Source organism: Diabrotica virgifera, chromosome 3, assembly GCF_917563875.1.
Source record: "Diabrotica virgifera virgifera chromosome 3, PGI_DIABVI_V3a".
Classification (NCBI taxonomy): Eukaryota; Metazoa; Arthropoda; class Insecta; order Coleoptera; family Chrysomelidae; genus Diabrotica; species Diabrotica virgifera.
In genome coordinates, this window is record NC_065445.1 from 213,439,712 (window position 1) to 213,457,108 (window position 17,397).

General features: G+C 33.8%; 1 protein-coding gene across 6 annotated transcripts in view; it reads right to left on the bottom strand.

Annotated features, from left to right (window-relative positions):
• The window catches only part of LOC114328846 (uronyl 2-sulfotransferase-like), a 113,377-nt gene that overhangs the window by 39,446 nt on the left and 56,534 nt on the right, over window positions 1-17,397 (bottom strand). For 5 of the 6 annotated variants that reach the window (XM_028277803.1, XM_028277801.2, XM_050645848.1 and 2 more), the window contains one exon: window positions 5,219-5,376. In XM_028277803.1, the coding sequence (XP_028133604.1) occupies window positions 5,219-5,376 (158 nt within the window). Of the gene's footprint in view, window positions 1-5,218; window positions 5,377-7,906; window positions 8,059-17,397 lie in introns of those variants that run through there. The other variant, XM_028277804.2, reaches the window with a different exon arrangement.

Consider the following 17,397-nt stretch of genomic DNA (forward strand, 5'->3'; position numbering starts at 1 on the left):
ATTTGTTGTTCTAATTTTGATTCTGTTAATCCTTTCTCAATTTCTGCTATCATTGTTTCTCTCATTTTATATCATTCAGTCCTTTTTTAGACACACTTTTTACTGAAACTTTTCTATTATATCCTATATTTTTGTCACCGTCATCATCAATCAACCCTAATTTGATCATTGTTGAACATCTCCATTTGATATTTCTATCTTCTTCTGTTCTGCGCCTCTGCTATCCAATTTGTCACAATTATTTTGAGATCATCGATCCATCGCCTTGGTGGTCTTCCTCGGTTTCGCTTCTTCGGGGACTTCTTGTCGTCTTTCATTTTTGCAACATGTCTCGCCCATATCCATTTTTGCCTTGTTCGATAATGTCTTCCACCCCGATTATCTTCCTCATTTCTTATTCCATTTCTTAAGCTTATTCCAAGCATTGATCTCTCCATTTTACGTTGCTCCTCTAGTCCTCAATTTTTCCGTTGATGTTTTTGTGAGAGTTACCCACATAACAATGATGTTCACATCATGTTCAAAGCATATACTACCAACACTCGTCGGGGTATATTCTTTTTAGTATATGCGTAGTACAAGCATAACATGTACCTTAAAAAACATTCTAAATTTCATGTTCTTTGCACATACTTCAAAGAATATTCTCGTACCGAATATATTGAATACTGAGTACATTAGTGTACGTATATAGTATCTCGGAATATTCGTAAAAGTTTATTCTTAGAATATACCTTTATCGAATATTCTTAACACATACTTATAAGTAGATACTTTTAAAATATCTTAAAAATAATATGTATGTATAAAGGCCGCGTCTCACCATCAAATAATTTGATCAAACAGTTTGAGCAAACTTGACGTACTTGAGGAAGTACGTCAAAGTGACGTCACAATTGCAGTTTTTTTGAAATTCTAAAAATCTGTGCTCTCACTATCAGTCTAGTTTGATCAAATTTTTTGTATTGAGTTCTCTAACTTGTTTGTACTTTATTTAAAATTAAAATTTTTCATTATTATCCACAATGAACACTCAGGATGTGACGTCACTAACTGTCACTTTCAGTTTGCTCAAACGAGTTTGATCAAATTATTTGATGGTGGGACGCGGTCTTAACAAATATAATATTATTAGCCTTATAGATTATCAACTTGGTTATTTTTTAAAATAATTAATAAAATTTATGTATGTAGGTAGTATTGGACGAATTTCATTTCAAAATTGTTGTATGGTAAAAAAGTTTAAACATTAATTGTATTAACGTTTATTATTAAAAATTCGTTTTCATAATGGAAATGACTTTACCATTTCGAGTTTATCATGAGTATTTTTACATCGTTGTAATTTGAATTTAGGTACATTCAATTCAATATGGGCCATTGCAGAAACAAAACGTGCCAAAACCCACAACAAAAGGCTTTGGTGTTGCCAACCGCCAAGTAGGCTTTTTTCATCAACTTACCTTAAAAATTCCCACTTTTATAAAAAAAATTCCCTCCTTTTTACAAAATCTGAGAAGACATGTTTAATTATTTTCAAATATTTTGATTTTTTTAATATTTTACAATTTGGACTGAAACAAAAATTCCCTTTTGAGTTAATTTTTTTCCCTTTATCACCTTTTATGTTGAAAATTCCCGCAAAAAAGGGAAATTTCCCTCCGTTTGGTAACACTAACCACCGATGTTGTTATTCTACAATACATATTATCCCCGTCTTATTCTGACCATTTCTTACCTGAATGGATCAGGGATAGGAAACAACGGTAAAATATGAAAACGAAAACAGGCATTTTTTGTATCTCTGCTGTGTTAAGGATGAAAACGAATGATAAAGTACTAGGACTAAAGAACATACATAATCTCTTTATTTTGTTTGCGGTGCTTCAAAATATCTATTTTGGCAACTCTCTTTTGCAATTAAAATATGTAAATATAATAGGTATTTGATAGAACCAGTAGAGCCTAAGATGAGATTAGGTGATGCTGAAAACATACGTCTGATCAATATAGCACTTAATAGCACTTTCTTAGAATATTCTTAAAAATATATATTCTTCCCATACAAAAATGTGCGGTAGTACGTTCTAAGTATATAAATAGAAGGTTTATTGCACTTCCTTGGAATATTCTAAAAAGTACGTTCTTGGTATAAACTAAAAAGATGTGCGGCAGTACGTTGTAAGTATATAAATAGAAAGTTTATAGCACATGTCCTTGAAATGTTCTAAAAAGTATGTTCTTGGTATATACTGAAAATAAGTGCGGTCGTACATTCTAAGTATATACATAGAACGTTTAAGTACTGCAATGTAGTATCTGCTCTGCACATTCGCAACGGTAATTACGCATATTCTCAGTAGGTACCTATATACTTTTTCTGAAAAGTATGTTCTATGAATCTACTAAGAACAGGCAGAGGCGGCTCTAGCCCATGTAGCGCCCGTGTGCAGTTGATGCCCTGGCGCCCTCTTAGTCCTTGGGCCCACATATAAAATTATTATTAATGACCACACCGTCGAAACTTTTTGTACTTGTTATTTGGGTGGAGTCGGACAAATTTGGAGCTTGGCGCATTATGGTAGTGGAGCGTTTGTCTGTTAAGCTGTCACGAAGTTATCAATTTTATGCAAGAAAAAAAATTTATAACCACATTGGTCATTTCATTTTAATCAATGGTTTTTATCATATAAACAGCGAAAACAATTTTGTCGGACAAAAATATTGGGCCATATGACGCGTCGGACACTCTGAATATGTCAAATTTATGAAAATGATTAATTTATTACCACATGGCTAATTTTAACCCAATCTACTATAAAAAATTTTTACAATAATATGGTAACATTGTCGGACAATTTTCACGGGGCATATGCGCAGTCGGATGCGCCGAAAATGTCAATTTCCTGGAATTTTTTTATTTAGTACCACATATGTCATTTTTATTTTGTACTGTTTTTTTACATGTGTAATCCATATTAGATCACTTGTCGGACAAAAATAATGGGTCCAAAATTTTCAAAAAATTTTCCGAAATTTTCCCTCTTGTCGGAATTTTTTTTTGAAAATTCGAGAAAAGAAACTACAGAACGATGTTCGTCATTGTTCAAGGACTATGTACACAAATTTTCAGATCAAAATTTTTCCAAAATTTTCCCTCTTGTCGGAATTTTTTTTGGAAAATTTTGGGAAATTTTCAGCTAAATCGATTTAAAAGTAACCGAGAAAAACTGTTTTAAAAATTTTTTTGACAATGCCTTCTCTTAAGGGCGTCAATAACCTAAAATAATTAAGTTTTCTGTTCGTTTGCCCCAACATTTTTGTCAGACAATTACATTTTTTGTTTAAGAATATAATTACTTGTAACCTACTAATTTTGTCGGAAAAATGGTTGTGAAAATAAAGGATGCACGAACCCAGCATAGTTTAAGAGTATAGTTTACTAATAAAAATTAAATTTTTTGTCCGACTATGTTGTCCGACCTGCCCTAATATTTTTGTCGGACACTTAGATTTTTTGCTTTAGAATATAATTACTTATATCCTACTATTTTTGTCGGAAAAATGGTTGTAAATAAAAAAATTCCGGGAAATTGACATCTTCGGCGCATCCGACTACGCATAAACCCCCTGAAAATTGTCCGACAAGGTTACCACATTATTGTAAAAATGTTTTAGGCTAGATTCTGTTAAAATTAGTCATATGGTAATAAATTCATTATTTTGATAAATTTGACATATTCAGCGTGTCCGACGCGTCATATGGACCAATATTATTGTCCGACAAAATTATTTTCGCTGTTGATATGATAAAAACCATTAATTAAAATAAAATGACCTATGTGGTTATAAATTTTTTTCTTGCATAAAATTGACAACTTCGTGACAGCTTGACAGACAAACGCCCCACTACCATAATGCGCCAAGCTCCAAATTTGTCCGACTCCACCCAAATAACAAGTACAAAAAGTTTCGACGGTGTGGTCATTAATAATAATTTTATATGTGGGCCCAAGGACTAAAAGGGCGGGAGCCAATAGGTATTTACAGCGTCAGAACAACCTACCCGAATCTAATCTACGATGAACTACGTATTTTCAGTATTACTAAAAAAACCAACAACAAATTGTTAATACGGATAATTTTTGAGAAGCTCTGACTCCGCTGAAAGTCGCAATAATTGTGGTAGTAATAACAGAAAATCTTTCTTTTAAATCATTTTAATCAAAAGAAAAGCCGCTTTACTTTATATTTACATGTTAACTTAAACATAATACATAATCCATTCCGTCAACGCTTATTTCGCAAAATTACCCCGCGACACGTGTACAAACGCCTTTGAAAATGCCCCGCAAGTCCCAAGCAGTTTGACCTTTATAGGTTCCACAACCTATTTCGAAATCATTGTCGATATGTCTTCAAACGAATCAAAAGATTGCCGCCCGCCGTCCAAAAATAGTTTTAAAGCCTATTTTATGTTGAAACATAGTAAAGGACCCGCTCTTTGGCGCTCGGCGCCCCCAACATGCCGGCGCCCGTGTGCACCGCACACCCTGCACAATAGGTAAAGTCGCCTCTGAGAACAGGAAATTATTATGTGGGTAATGTTTTGCTCCGTATGTGAGGACTGGTAGAACACACTTATTGAAAATTGTGCCGAATGCAGACCAACCTAAACTTGTTCTTCTGAGTAACCCACATGTCTGTTTATCTCGAGTTAATCTTATTTCGTGGCCCAAATACACATAGCTTTCCACAACTTCTATGGGCGATTTCTCGATTTCTATTAGTTTAGTTTTAGTTTAGTTTAGGACTGTACCCTTCTGCAAAGTTTTATCGACCGTACCCCTCTGCAAAGTTTTATCTTCTCAGTCATGCAATGAAGGTTTGCAGTAGTTGTCGCATTTTAGTATAGGTATATTTTGAATAATATTCGCATATCAAATCTGTGATCTATTCTTATTGTTATAGTTCTTTTAAGATAGCGACTGACACCACAGTGAATAAAATTAGGATATCTATGATGGTAACCAACGTTCTGAAAGGACATGGTACATGAAGAAGAAGAACTTACACCACTCTGTCATATACTTTGTGGAAATCAACAAAAATAAGAACTGAATAAGTAGGGGTCGATAGACTTTTCGACTGGGGTATTAAGGCACTTTAATTAATTAACTTTTATATAACTAAGTAATTATATTCAATTAACACTTACCTAGATATGATTTTGTCAACGGGATGTCGGATTAAATTGATATAAGTTGGAAATTGTCTACCAAATTGGGTAAAATTAATGAAGAAAACATGTCTATCTAGGCTTACTGGTACAGCTTCTTTTTTCATTATATCATACATCTCATATACTAGGTGTTCCTAAAAATATCTTTTGCAATTAAACATTTTTGCAAAATAAATAAAGGTTTTGTTTAATCATATATTCAAATATTACCTAGTACTGTCGCCGGGGAGGTACAACGGCCTTCTTTATTCAGGTGGACTTACTCAAGTTTTTTTTATGTATTTTGACCCGTAGAACACGAATTTTTTGGGTAACTGTTGTGTCGGATGTCGATAAGATTGTTATAAACAAAGAACTTGAGGATTCACATAACAGCGATTTTTCGCAAAACAAAACATTTTTTTGTGTTTTTTGGGTCATTCTAAGTAAAAAATGTTTTTACAAGTTTTTCGTAGGATACGAATTTATACGAATATTTCGCATAATTTTCGACATAAAAGCGGTTGGACTTTCAAAAAATCGAAAAATTGCAATTTTTGAACCTGAATAACTTTTGATTAAAATATAAAATAGGAATTCTACTTACTGCATTTGAAAGTTCAAGTCAAATTCTATCGATTTTGATTATTTTCGTTGCTCAAAATTAATTTTTTTATTGTTAAACAAATCTATAAACAAGTAGTGCTTGAATGATGTTTTCAATGCATTTTTCATTTAAAATCGAACGAGTAGGCGCGCATACAGACAATTTCTACGTAGATTACGTAGGTACATTAAAATGCATGCATTGGGCACAGGAAACACTATGTGTTTATAGCTTTGTTTAACAATAAAAAAATTAATTTTTAGCAATGCAAATAATCAAAACCGATAGAATTTGACTTCAACTTTCCAATGCAGTAAGCAGAATTGCTATTTTGTTTCTTAATCAAAAGTTATTCGGGTTCAAAAATTGCAATTTTTCGATTTTTTGTAAGTTTAGCCGCGTTTATCTCGAAAATTATGCATCTTACGAAAAAACTTGCAAGAACATTTTTTGCTTAGAATCACCCAAAAAATACAAATAAATGTTTCGTTTTGCGAAAAATTGCTGGTATGTAGTTCCTCAAGTTCTTTGTTTATAACAATCTTATCGACATCCGGATCAACTGTTACCCAAAAAATTCGTGTTCTATGTAGTGATGTAAGAAGAGAATATTATTAAGAGAATATTCTCGAGAACGAGAATATTCTCGGCCCAGAATATTCTCGTTCTCGAGAATATTATCTTGACAGTTACTGCGTCCTTAATTGTGCCAAGACGATACATAAAAATGGAAAATGGAAAATGTGGATACGGCTTTTCTAAGTAAACGCGAATAGACAATTGTTTGTTTAAGAATTTTACAAGAATGTCAAAAAGTGATTTCGAACTATTAATAAATATGATAGGGCCAAGAATAGAGAAGAAAGATCAAACATGAGAAACGCAATACCAATTTCAACAAGATTAGCAATTGTTATTTATATATACTAAAAGTTTTAGTTTAATGTATTTATTCAGGGTGCACTACTCTTCCATTAGTCTCATAGTTCCAGAAGTATGCCAAGTTCCACAACTCTGGATGTACCTACTGCATCAATAAACCTTATTGTGATTTCATTTGACCACGTATTCATCTTTTCTTTGTATGTTTTGACAAAACCAAATTAAATTTCAACAGAGTACAGGAAATAAAGAAGAAATACAGAGCAATATGCAAAATTTTCCACAGTAGTTCGACTTTATCGGCAACGCATCAGGCACTGCAATAGTGTTCAAATACCAGTAAGATTTCGGCCACATGGCTCAGCCAAATGGCGATATTTTCATTAGATGGCTGTAATGTTGCCAGAAACATACCAAATATATATATTTTTGGCAACATATTGCTTCAAAAACTAGCCCGTCTAAATGCCCTTTAGACGTAGACCAATCCATGACTGAGCTGGCGACTCGTGAAAAACAAAATCCCACAACTTCTCATCAGTACATTGAAATGCAAAATGTAGATAACCAGGATGACCTAATGATAGAAATAGATTCTAAACCTGATATGAGTCCTCATGTTTTTCTGATTAAATCACCACATCCATTACTTGCATTATTTGTTGTTAAGAGGAAACTTTCATTTTTTTATCAAATAAATTTTGTGTTCTCTGTTGTTTTTGTATTTTGTCTATTGTATATAAAGAACACTGTTGTTTAGTCTCACAATTTTGTATATAATTTCATGATTTTTAATACCTTATTTCATCTTCAACAATATCCCAAGTGCGTCATAGGGTTCATTCTCAGAAAGTTCTCATAGCGAGAATATTCTCGAGAATATTCCCGAGAATATTCTCTGATTTTTCATTCTCGAGAATTTTCCAACACTAGTTCTACGGGTCAAAATACATAAGAAAAACTTGGGTAAGTCCATCTGAATTAAGAAGGCCGTTGTACCCTCCTGTCGACAGGGCTATATATACAGGCAAGGTATCAACAAAAAAGTCAAACGCATATTACGCCAAAGGAATAACGCCAGCTTTCAGAACAAGCAACAACTCAAGCAAAACATATTAACAACAAAAAAGCCAAAATAAATAACACTTACACAGTGTGTCTAAAAAGTTACATGTGATGACTATTCAAAAACTTACATCGGTCAAACTGGTAGAACCTTTAAGAAACGTGTAGCAGAAGAACACAAAGGGGCTTTCAATAATCGAAAAACAAATTCTCTGTACGCACTTCTTGTAAACCATAATCATTCTTTTAATGTACAATTTCAAATTCTCCATTCACGTGTTGACCATCGACAAGCTAATAACACGAAGCGAAGTGCTAATTAATTTCGAATTTGGCTATCGTCTTTTTGTTCTCAGTCACAATGTGATAAGGAAACGTGGTTTTAATATGTTTATTATTTTAAAAGTCTAAGTTAAATCTAATTATACAGGGTGTCCAGAAACTCTACCGACAAACGAAGACAGGAGATTCCGCAGATAATTTTAAGACAATTTAACCCAATTCACCTAGTCCGAAAATGCTTCTTAAGGGAGCTAGAGCTCTTTTAAAATGGCGTCATGAAATTAGTTTTTCTTAAATACAGTCGAACCCGCTTATTAGAATCCCTGTTATAGGAATATCCCGGTTTATGGAATATAAATTAAAGTTCCCGAAACATTTCCATTTACTCCTTAATAAATTTATCTGTTTATTGGAATAGGATCTAACTAGATAATACCGCTTATTAGCATATTTTGCAGGTCAAAGAATATTTTTTTTTACAATTTACTAAAAATTTAAATTATGTTTGGTATTATGGTTTGTCGTCAACGGCCGGTAGTGCTGGATTAGATATTATTAGGGTAATAGATATTTATTACTTTGTTAGGAATACCAATTCGATCTTTAGCATAGCCGACAAATGCATGGGTCATAAAATAATTTTTATTTGTCTACACAAAGGCACTGTTGCCTGTTATAAAATTGTTAGAAGCAGTTTAGTTAGAATTCACTCAGAGAGTACCCTACTTGTTTGCAAGATGGAATTATGGCTTTGTTAAATTCGAAAAGAAGAGAAAAGAACAAGAATGTATTTACATAACAATCCATTTCTTGACGCCAATAAAACTTCTATTCAACCAATGGATTAAGGATGACCACACGGATTAACAACGAAAAAGCTATAATTACCAATAATTTCTCAAGAAAAAAAAAAGTAATTTTGTTATATAGGTACCTATGCATTTTAATAAGAAAATATTTACATATCTACATATTGCATACATTTCATATTAATTATATAATGTATTCATTCACATACATGTAATGTAATTTGGTATTTAACACATACATAGATAAGTACTAGTTACACTACTGTATTATTGACGTAAAAAGACCTAAAACTATTTACATACACTGAATATGTAGGTACATATAATATGATATACATATTGGCATAGTATGTAATAAAACTACATATTGGCATAGTATGTAAAACTACACATTGGCACAGTATGTAAATAATATTATTACGTATATTCGGTAACACTTATTTCGACTAGCCACCAATGATCGGTTATTAGAATATCCCGGTTATAAGAATATTTTTGCCTTGCACAAAGGCTATTCCAATAAGCGGGTTCGACTGTATCTCCAGAACGCTTCTATTCAGAAAAACTAAAATTGGTATGCGTATTTACTTTTCAGAGATGAATCGATTCCATCCATTGTAAATTTCTAGTACCGGTCATAGGCGCGCGTTTTGGGTAGAGCAACGGGTATTTTATCGCATAACTTTTTTGTCCTTAACTTTTATGCAATTTCGACACCGGATTATTAAATTATGAGGTATTCTAGTACTAAAAGGTACTCTTGATTTAAGTCGGTAGGACACACCGTTTTCTATAAAAATCGATTTGAAAGTTTTTCGTTTTTGGAATTTGAAAAAAAATTTAAAGAACTTTTCAACAAAAAATGAAGTATTTTACCAACATAAAGTAAGAGTAACTTTTAGTACTCGAGTACCTCATAATTTAATAATCTAGTGTCAAAAATGCTCAAAAATTCAAGATAAAAAAGTTATGCTATAAAATAACTGTTGACCTATCCAAAACGGACGCCTATGACCAGTACTAGAAATTCGCAATTAATGAAATCGATTTATCTCTGGAATATAAATAAATGTACCAGTTTTCGTCTTTCTAATCAGTTTTTTTTTGTAATTTTTTTTTTAATTCAAAAAGCGAAAAGTTTTCGAATCGATTTTTCTAGAAAACAGTGTGTCCTACCGATCTAAAACAAGAGTACCTTTTAGTACTAAAATACTTCCCAATTTAATAATCCAGTATCAGAAATGCATAAAAGTTAAAGATAAAAAAGTTATGCGGTAAAATAACCGTTGCCCTACCCAAAACGGACGCCTATGATCGGTGCTAGAAATTTGCAATAGATGGATTAGATTTATATCTTGAAGATAAATACGCGTACCAATTTTTGTTTTTCTAAATAGAAGCGTTCTGGAGATATTTAAGAAAATCTAATTACAAGACGCCATCTTCAAAGAGCTCTAGCTCCCTTAGGCAGCATTTTCGGACTAAGTGAATTGAGTTAAATTATCTTAAAATTATCTGAAGAATCTCCTGTCTTCGTTTGTCGGTAGAGTTTCTGGACACCCTGTATTGGTTTAAAAATAGTGAAAATCCAAGGAAATTGGTGTTGTAGTTTTGGTATCCAGGACTACACACATCATGAACAACTCTTAACCAACCACATCTACATCAAACAACTCCAATTCCAACCGAAAATCTTATGTCGCTGCCGCACTCTCCAAGCCTCCTCCCCCTTCATTCCCGAAACGGGAACAAGCAATTATTGTGATGCACTCCATTCCAAATACCGTTCTATTTGAATTTATTAAAGCGATTGGTGAAATAGTTCAACCAAATACTATGGACTGTAATACATACAACTCTTGACATTTCCCATTACATTTGAGGTAGCAAAAAATAGCGCCATCTAGGCGGTCTACGGTGATAACTAGCAGTGGCGGCTGGTGACTCAAAAATTTGGTAGTTCTGCAGTATTTTTTGGTTTTTTTTAATTCAATATCTTTTAATCGTTGTATTTTACAACGAGGCTTTTAGTTTGATATTTTACACCATATATTTATTCATTATACAGGGTGTCCCGAAAAGAATGGTCATAAATTATACCACACATGCTGGGGTCAAAAATAGTTCGGTTGAACCTAACTTACCTTAGTACAAATGTGCTCATAAAAAAAGTTACAGCCCTCCGAAGTTACAAAATGAAAATCGATTTTTTTCAATATATCGAAAACTCTCAGAGATTTTTTATTGAAAACGGGCATGTATCATTCTTATGGCAGGACCACCTTAAAACAAAATTATAGTGAAATTTGTCCACCCCATAAAAAATTTATGGGGATTTTGTTCCCTTAAACCCCCCCAAACTTTTGTGTACGTTCCAATTAATTCATTATTGTGGTACCATTAGTTGAACACAACGTTTTTAAAACTTTGTTGCCTCTTAGTATTTTTTCAGTAAGCCAGTTTTTATCGAGAGGCGGCTTCTTTTTTACTATATTTACATAAAAAATTTATGGGGGTTTCGTTCCTTTAAACCCCCCAAATGTTTGTGTACGTTCCAATTAAGCTATTATTGTAATACCATTAGTTAAACACAGTGTTTTTAAAACTTTTTTGCCTCTTAGTCTTTTTTTGATAAGTCAACTTTTATCGAGATATGGCTTCTTTTTCAAAATATACCAAAAAATTTAAGTTATAAATAAATTTTCAGATTATTAACAGCTGTCTATAATCATACTTAACCATATACAAATATGTGGTGGATACGACAAATATTCAAAATATCTCGATACACACTGGCTTATCAAAAAAGTACTAAGAGACAAGAAAGTTTTAAAAATATTGTGTTTAACTAATGGTGCCACAATAATAATTTAATTGGAACGTACATAAAAGTTTGGGGGGGTTTAAGGGAACAAAATCCCCATAAAATTTTTATGGGGTGCACAAATTTCACTATAATTTTTTTTTAAGGTGTTGCTGCGATATAAATTCCTCATGTCCATTTTCAATAAAAAACCTCTAGGAGTTTTCGATATATGAAAAAAAATCGATTTTCATTTTGTAACTTCAAAGGACTGTAACTTTTTTTGTGTGCACTATTGTATATAGGTAAGTGAGGTTCAATCAACCTATTTTTGACCCCAGAATCTGTGGTATAATTTATGACCAATCTTTTCGGGACACCCTGTATATCTATTAAAAAATAATAAAGAACTTACCGACTTTCTTCTGTTCAAATTGAAGATAAATCCAATTATATCAAAAATAGCAATGGTACATTATGGCACACTAGTAATTGTTTTATAGTTCATGTTTTTAGTAGCATTTTATCGATAAATACGCGAAACTAAGGAATGCAAACGAAAAAACACTACAAACAAAATCGCCACAACAATAATTGCATTGTAGGGTCTTACGAACTAACTACACACAGAGCCAAATATATTTCTTTTTTAATAATTAAGCTCGATTCGTCGATTTTTTTTAAAGCAAACTTGTCTATAACTTTTTCATTAAAGTTTGGTATTTCTTTTATAAGTGTTTTTTCTACTGACAACATGGTTAATGCTACAAGTCGGTCTTCAGTCATGGAATTTCTCAAGAATGTTTTAATCCGTTTTAAACTCGAAAAGCACCTTTCAGCTTCTGCCGTACTCATGGGCACTGTAATTAGAATTTGAAGCAGTTTTACAGTTTCTTGAAAAGGCTCTGTTAAATTATTTTCAATTAAAAATTTTAAAAAAGGTATTGCCCCATTAATGTCTCTACAGTCTCTTCTAAAATAAATAACAGATAATTCAGTATTCAAGCGCTCCCTATCTAAATTTGGATATGACGCGCAAGTCAGGCTTAAATTATCATCTGGGAAATTAGCACAATAATTATCAAATTGCTCAGGATAAAGCAATGAAGTTGCAAGTAGGTGATTTTTAAAAGCAAATCTATCATTTGCACAATTTATGATTATATCACAAACTTCGATAAATGCTCTCCGATGATCTACTGGACTGTTATCCTTCCGTAACCTTTTAGTTGGTAATGGTTCAACGCATAAACTAGAACCTTGGTCAATGGTATCATCTATTGAATTTCTAACTGAATTCATGTATCTTTCGAAATCTGTCACCTTTTTATTGATTTCCAAAGGATCCGTTTTAGTCTTTTGAAGTGCATTATACAATACGTCTACTTGTGGCATTATGCGATGGAAAAATGTTAACCAAAAAACAAAATTTTGATCCACTAGTATTCTTCGAATGGAAGACGCTGAACTACAGACAGCTGCCTTATCAAACGATTCTTCTATTTCTTCCATACATTCGATAAAAGAAGATCGATTTTCAAACACAACATTAACAGTTCGAATATTGAAGTTCCAGCGAGTTGGAGCGCCATGAGGAATTTTCTTTTGGACGATTTTATCTAAAACTGCCACTCGTTGTGGCGAATTTTTAAAAAAGGTAGGGATTTCATTTAAATTTCCAAAAAAAAGTCTAACTTGAGAGTTTTCGGAACAAGCCTTAGACATTATTAAATTTAATTGATGCGCGTAACAGTGTACAAAATGAGCAAATGGATATTTTTCTTTGATTCTTGCTTGAACTCCTGCGTGCTGTCCACACATGACCGCTGCCCCATCATAACTCTGAGCAATTAGTTTATTATTTGAGTTTTCCAGGATAGGATCCAAAACACTGAAAATGTTTTTGCTTAAAGTATCTGCACTTAATTTTGAAGGTACCAGATATGTCCAAAATCGTTCTACCGGTGCTCCATTTCGACAATATCTAAATACTACAACCATTTGTGATTTTTCTGAAATGTCTGTAGTCTCGTCGGCCATGACAGCTAGATATGGAGATTCCCGAATTTCCTCCAAAATTTTATCCTGGCATAATTCCAACATGCAGTCCAAAATATCATTTTGAATTTCTTTAGAAATGCCCTTAAAAACCGTCGATTCTTCCAAGTGTTGTGCTAAAGTTCTATCCAATTCAGCAGTAAAATTTATGAGGCCGCAAAAAATTCCAGGATTGTCGGATGTTTGTGTCTCGTCGTGTCCCCGAAGCGCCAATTCGAAAACACTACAAAATTTTATGCAGTCTATAATTTTTGAGAGAACATACCTATTTTTTGTTACAGCTTCATTGAATTTTTGAATATATATCCAGTATGCAGAATCTAACTATTCTTTAATATTCACGGAGCCTAATAAAGCATATTCCATTTGATTCTGCAAATGATGCTTAGAAGTTTCGTGCTTTTTTATTTTATCACTTAAATGTACTAAGTCTGTTACACCAACTTGCGTCCATGACTTATCACCTCCAAAGAGTACACAAGGAAAACAGAAAAGAGCGTTTTTTCTGTTGCAGCCACATATCCAACTATTTCTCGTATAAATATCGCAATTAAGTTGTCGTTTGTAATTTTTCCCTCGGCTTGATCCTTCTTTTTCGATTTTAATATCCGGCAAAGGACGTCCTTTGCATTTTAATTCTAGTTTTTCGTCATAAGAATATTTAAAGAATCTCTTAACATTAATCAAATTATAAATAACATCCATCCTGAACAGCAATTTTATTCTCATATACTTAATATAAATACCGAATTACGCGGAATGGGACGTTTCGATGCCGCCGGTTCATCGCCGGCCGTTTCGATGCCGCCGGTTCATCGCCAGTCCATTTCATCGCCGTCATATCTCGCATTTCCTAGAATTCCTAATTAATACTAAAAATAACTAATAATTGTAACTGTCGAAAATTCGGAAATATATCAGATATCCATTAATTGAGTGGCGATGAATCGGCCGGCATCGGCATCGAACTGGCGGCATCGAAACGGCGGCGATGAAACGTCCTAGACCCGAATTACGTGCAGGACAACTTATTTTAACAGTCGTCGCGTCGCGATCACCGATTATTTAAAATTACAATAAACGTACAGTAGAAAAAATGAAAGAATACCCATGAACGAACATAAAAAACACGCTGTATTTTCCTGTCACCGTGTCACACAAAAAATTGGCCAGCACAGGTACATGTAATAATTATTATTACATGTACTTGCGCTGGGCAATTTTCTTTGCGACATGATGACAGGAAAATACAGCGTGTTTTATATGTTCGTTCATGGGTATTCTTTCATTTTTCCGACTGTAGGTTTCTACACACTAGTTCGAACTGCGACAAATGCAGCTCAAATATTGCTTTCAGTCGTCGCCTGAAAAGTGTAGGCGAGGGTTGAGCGGGTGTTATCGGGGATATTTTAACAGTTCACAGCTCGGAGTAGCACCGGTCCGGTCAAATAAGTGGGACTTGCTATCGCCATGAGATGCGACGGACGACAGATTAAAATAAAGGCGGCCATGCACGAAAACCATCTAAATGAATTTAGATTTTATAAGTAGTGATATTTTTTATTTAATTTTCAAAGTAATTTTGGTTTGATTATTTTGGTGGTTCTGCAGCTCCGCAGCACTTATATACCAACCGCCACTGATAACTAGAGCAATCTAACCTTACATTTATAAAATTGCTTTATTATTGTTTTTGTATAAGTGTTTGAACTATTTTTATTTTAATTTAATTTAATTTAATTAACTTGTTATTCAAAAATTTATAAAATTAAATTTGAATGTTTACGTCAAATTTTACGTTATCACAACGTAGTTTCACCGCAAGCCGACAGTGGCGCTAGTGGCAACGTGCTTCAAGATTTCTGTGGGAGTTTGATGTATTACAGTCAATAGTATTTGGTTCAACCAAAACGACATCAGATGTCCGGCCTAACTGCCATACATGCCAGTGCTACCTAAAAGTCAAACACATTCTTACCGAATGTCATAAATTCAGTACAGTAAGACGACAGCTAGAACTCAAACCGCAGCTATGTGAAATACTCAGTTACTCCAACCAGATAGACAAAGTTATTCAGTTTTTTTAAAAAAGTATCGCTGTATCATAAACTCTAAAACATTTTTATATGATATTATTGTGACAACTTAATGCTACTATATTAGGATAACTTATTAATTCTATTATACCTCTGTAATATTGTTTGTAATCGCCCCCGTGCGAGTGGCCATAGTTGCCGAGCACGTAAATGTCAATAAAAAAAATTCTCCATATTCAAAATAAAGGTTTTATGACCATATTTATTAGAATCTATGATTATAAATAAAATAAAAACTAAGTTTTCAGTCTAATAGCACATAAAACAACACCAAAAAATGTCATTCTACACCCTACCAGACCGAAAACAATGGGAACCTTCTCTGGTAACACCTCCGAGGCTTCTACAATTTGCAAGCCATAACGGATGCTGAGACTAAGGAAGATGAGGGAATTTTACAATTTATAATTCACGTCCCATCTGCTCAGCGCGGTAAAGTTCCAATGAGAATGGTTCCCTTCGTACTCCAATGGGAGTAAACATAAATCAAAGGTGAATAACCATTTTCAATTTCGTTGAAACACGAAACTACAGCCGCATCATCATTCCAGTTCAATCAAAGAGTGCCGCAAGCACCCCTACCGCTTTCGAAACTTATTAGTCTCTCATCAGGAGGCATATATGCTGCTCTCTTTGACCCAACTAGGACAAACCCCGGCGTGCAGTCACGGATTGCAACGAACGAAATGGCATGGATGCCCTAGCGGCAACTGCTGTTTTTCGTTCGGCTGTATTCTCGTTTTGCAACGAAATTGAAAATGGTTATTCATTTTTGATTTACATTTACTCTGTGTGGAGTATGAAGGGACCATTCTCGCGCGGAGCAGATGGGACGTGAATTATAAATTGTAAAATTCCCTCATCTTCCTTAGTCTCAGCATCCGTTATGGCTTGCAAATTGTAGAAGCCTCGGAGGTGTTACCAGAGAAGGTTCCCATTGTTTTCGGACTGGTAGGGTGTGGAATGACATTTTTTGGTGTTGTTTTATGTGCTATTAGACCGAAAACTTAGTTTTTTGATAGCAGTTGCCGCTAGGGCATCCATGCCATTTCGTTCGTTGCAATCCGTGACTGCACGCCGGGGTTTGTCCTAGTTGGTTCAGAGAGAGCAGCATATGTGCCTCCTGATGAGAGACTAATAAGTTTCGAAACCGGTAGGGGTGCTTGCGGCACTCTTTCATTGAACTGAAATGATGATGCGGCTGTAGTTTCGTGTTGCAACGAAATTGAAAATGGTTATTCATTTTTAAAAAATATAATTCGGATATAATTCTGAATGACTAACTTGAAACAAACAGCTCTCCCCTCCTCAGCAGAAGTTGGTGTGCTATAGTTCATCCCAAACCCTTCTCTCAGTGCGTCGACGATAAAATGTCGAAATATACTAACCTAGAATGACAATTGTAATTTCACTCCTTGACATTGTGAAAGTAGGCAATTATCCGTCCACGAATACATAATTCTCTGTGTTCTAAGTATATTAATCACGATACAGAAAATTCGACAAACTATGATGCAGTGATAGAAGGGTTTGGGATGGACTGTATCTGTTTTGGCTTTACTGCGTATGGCTGT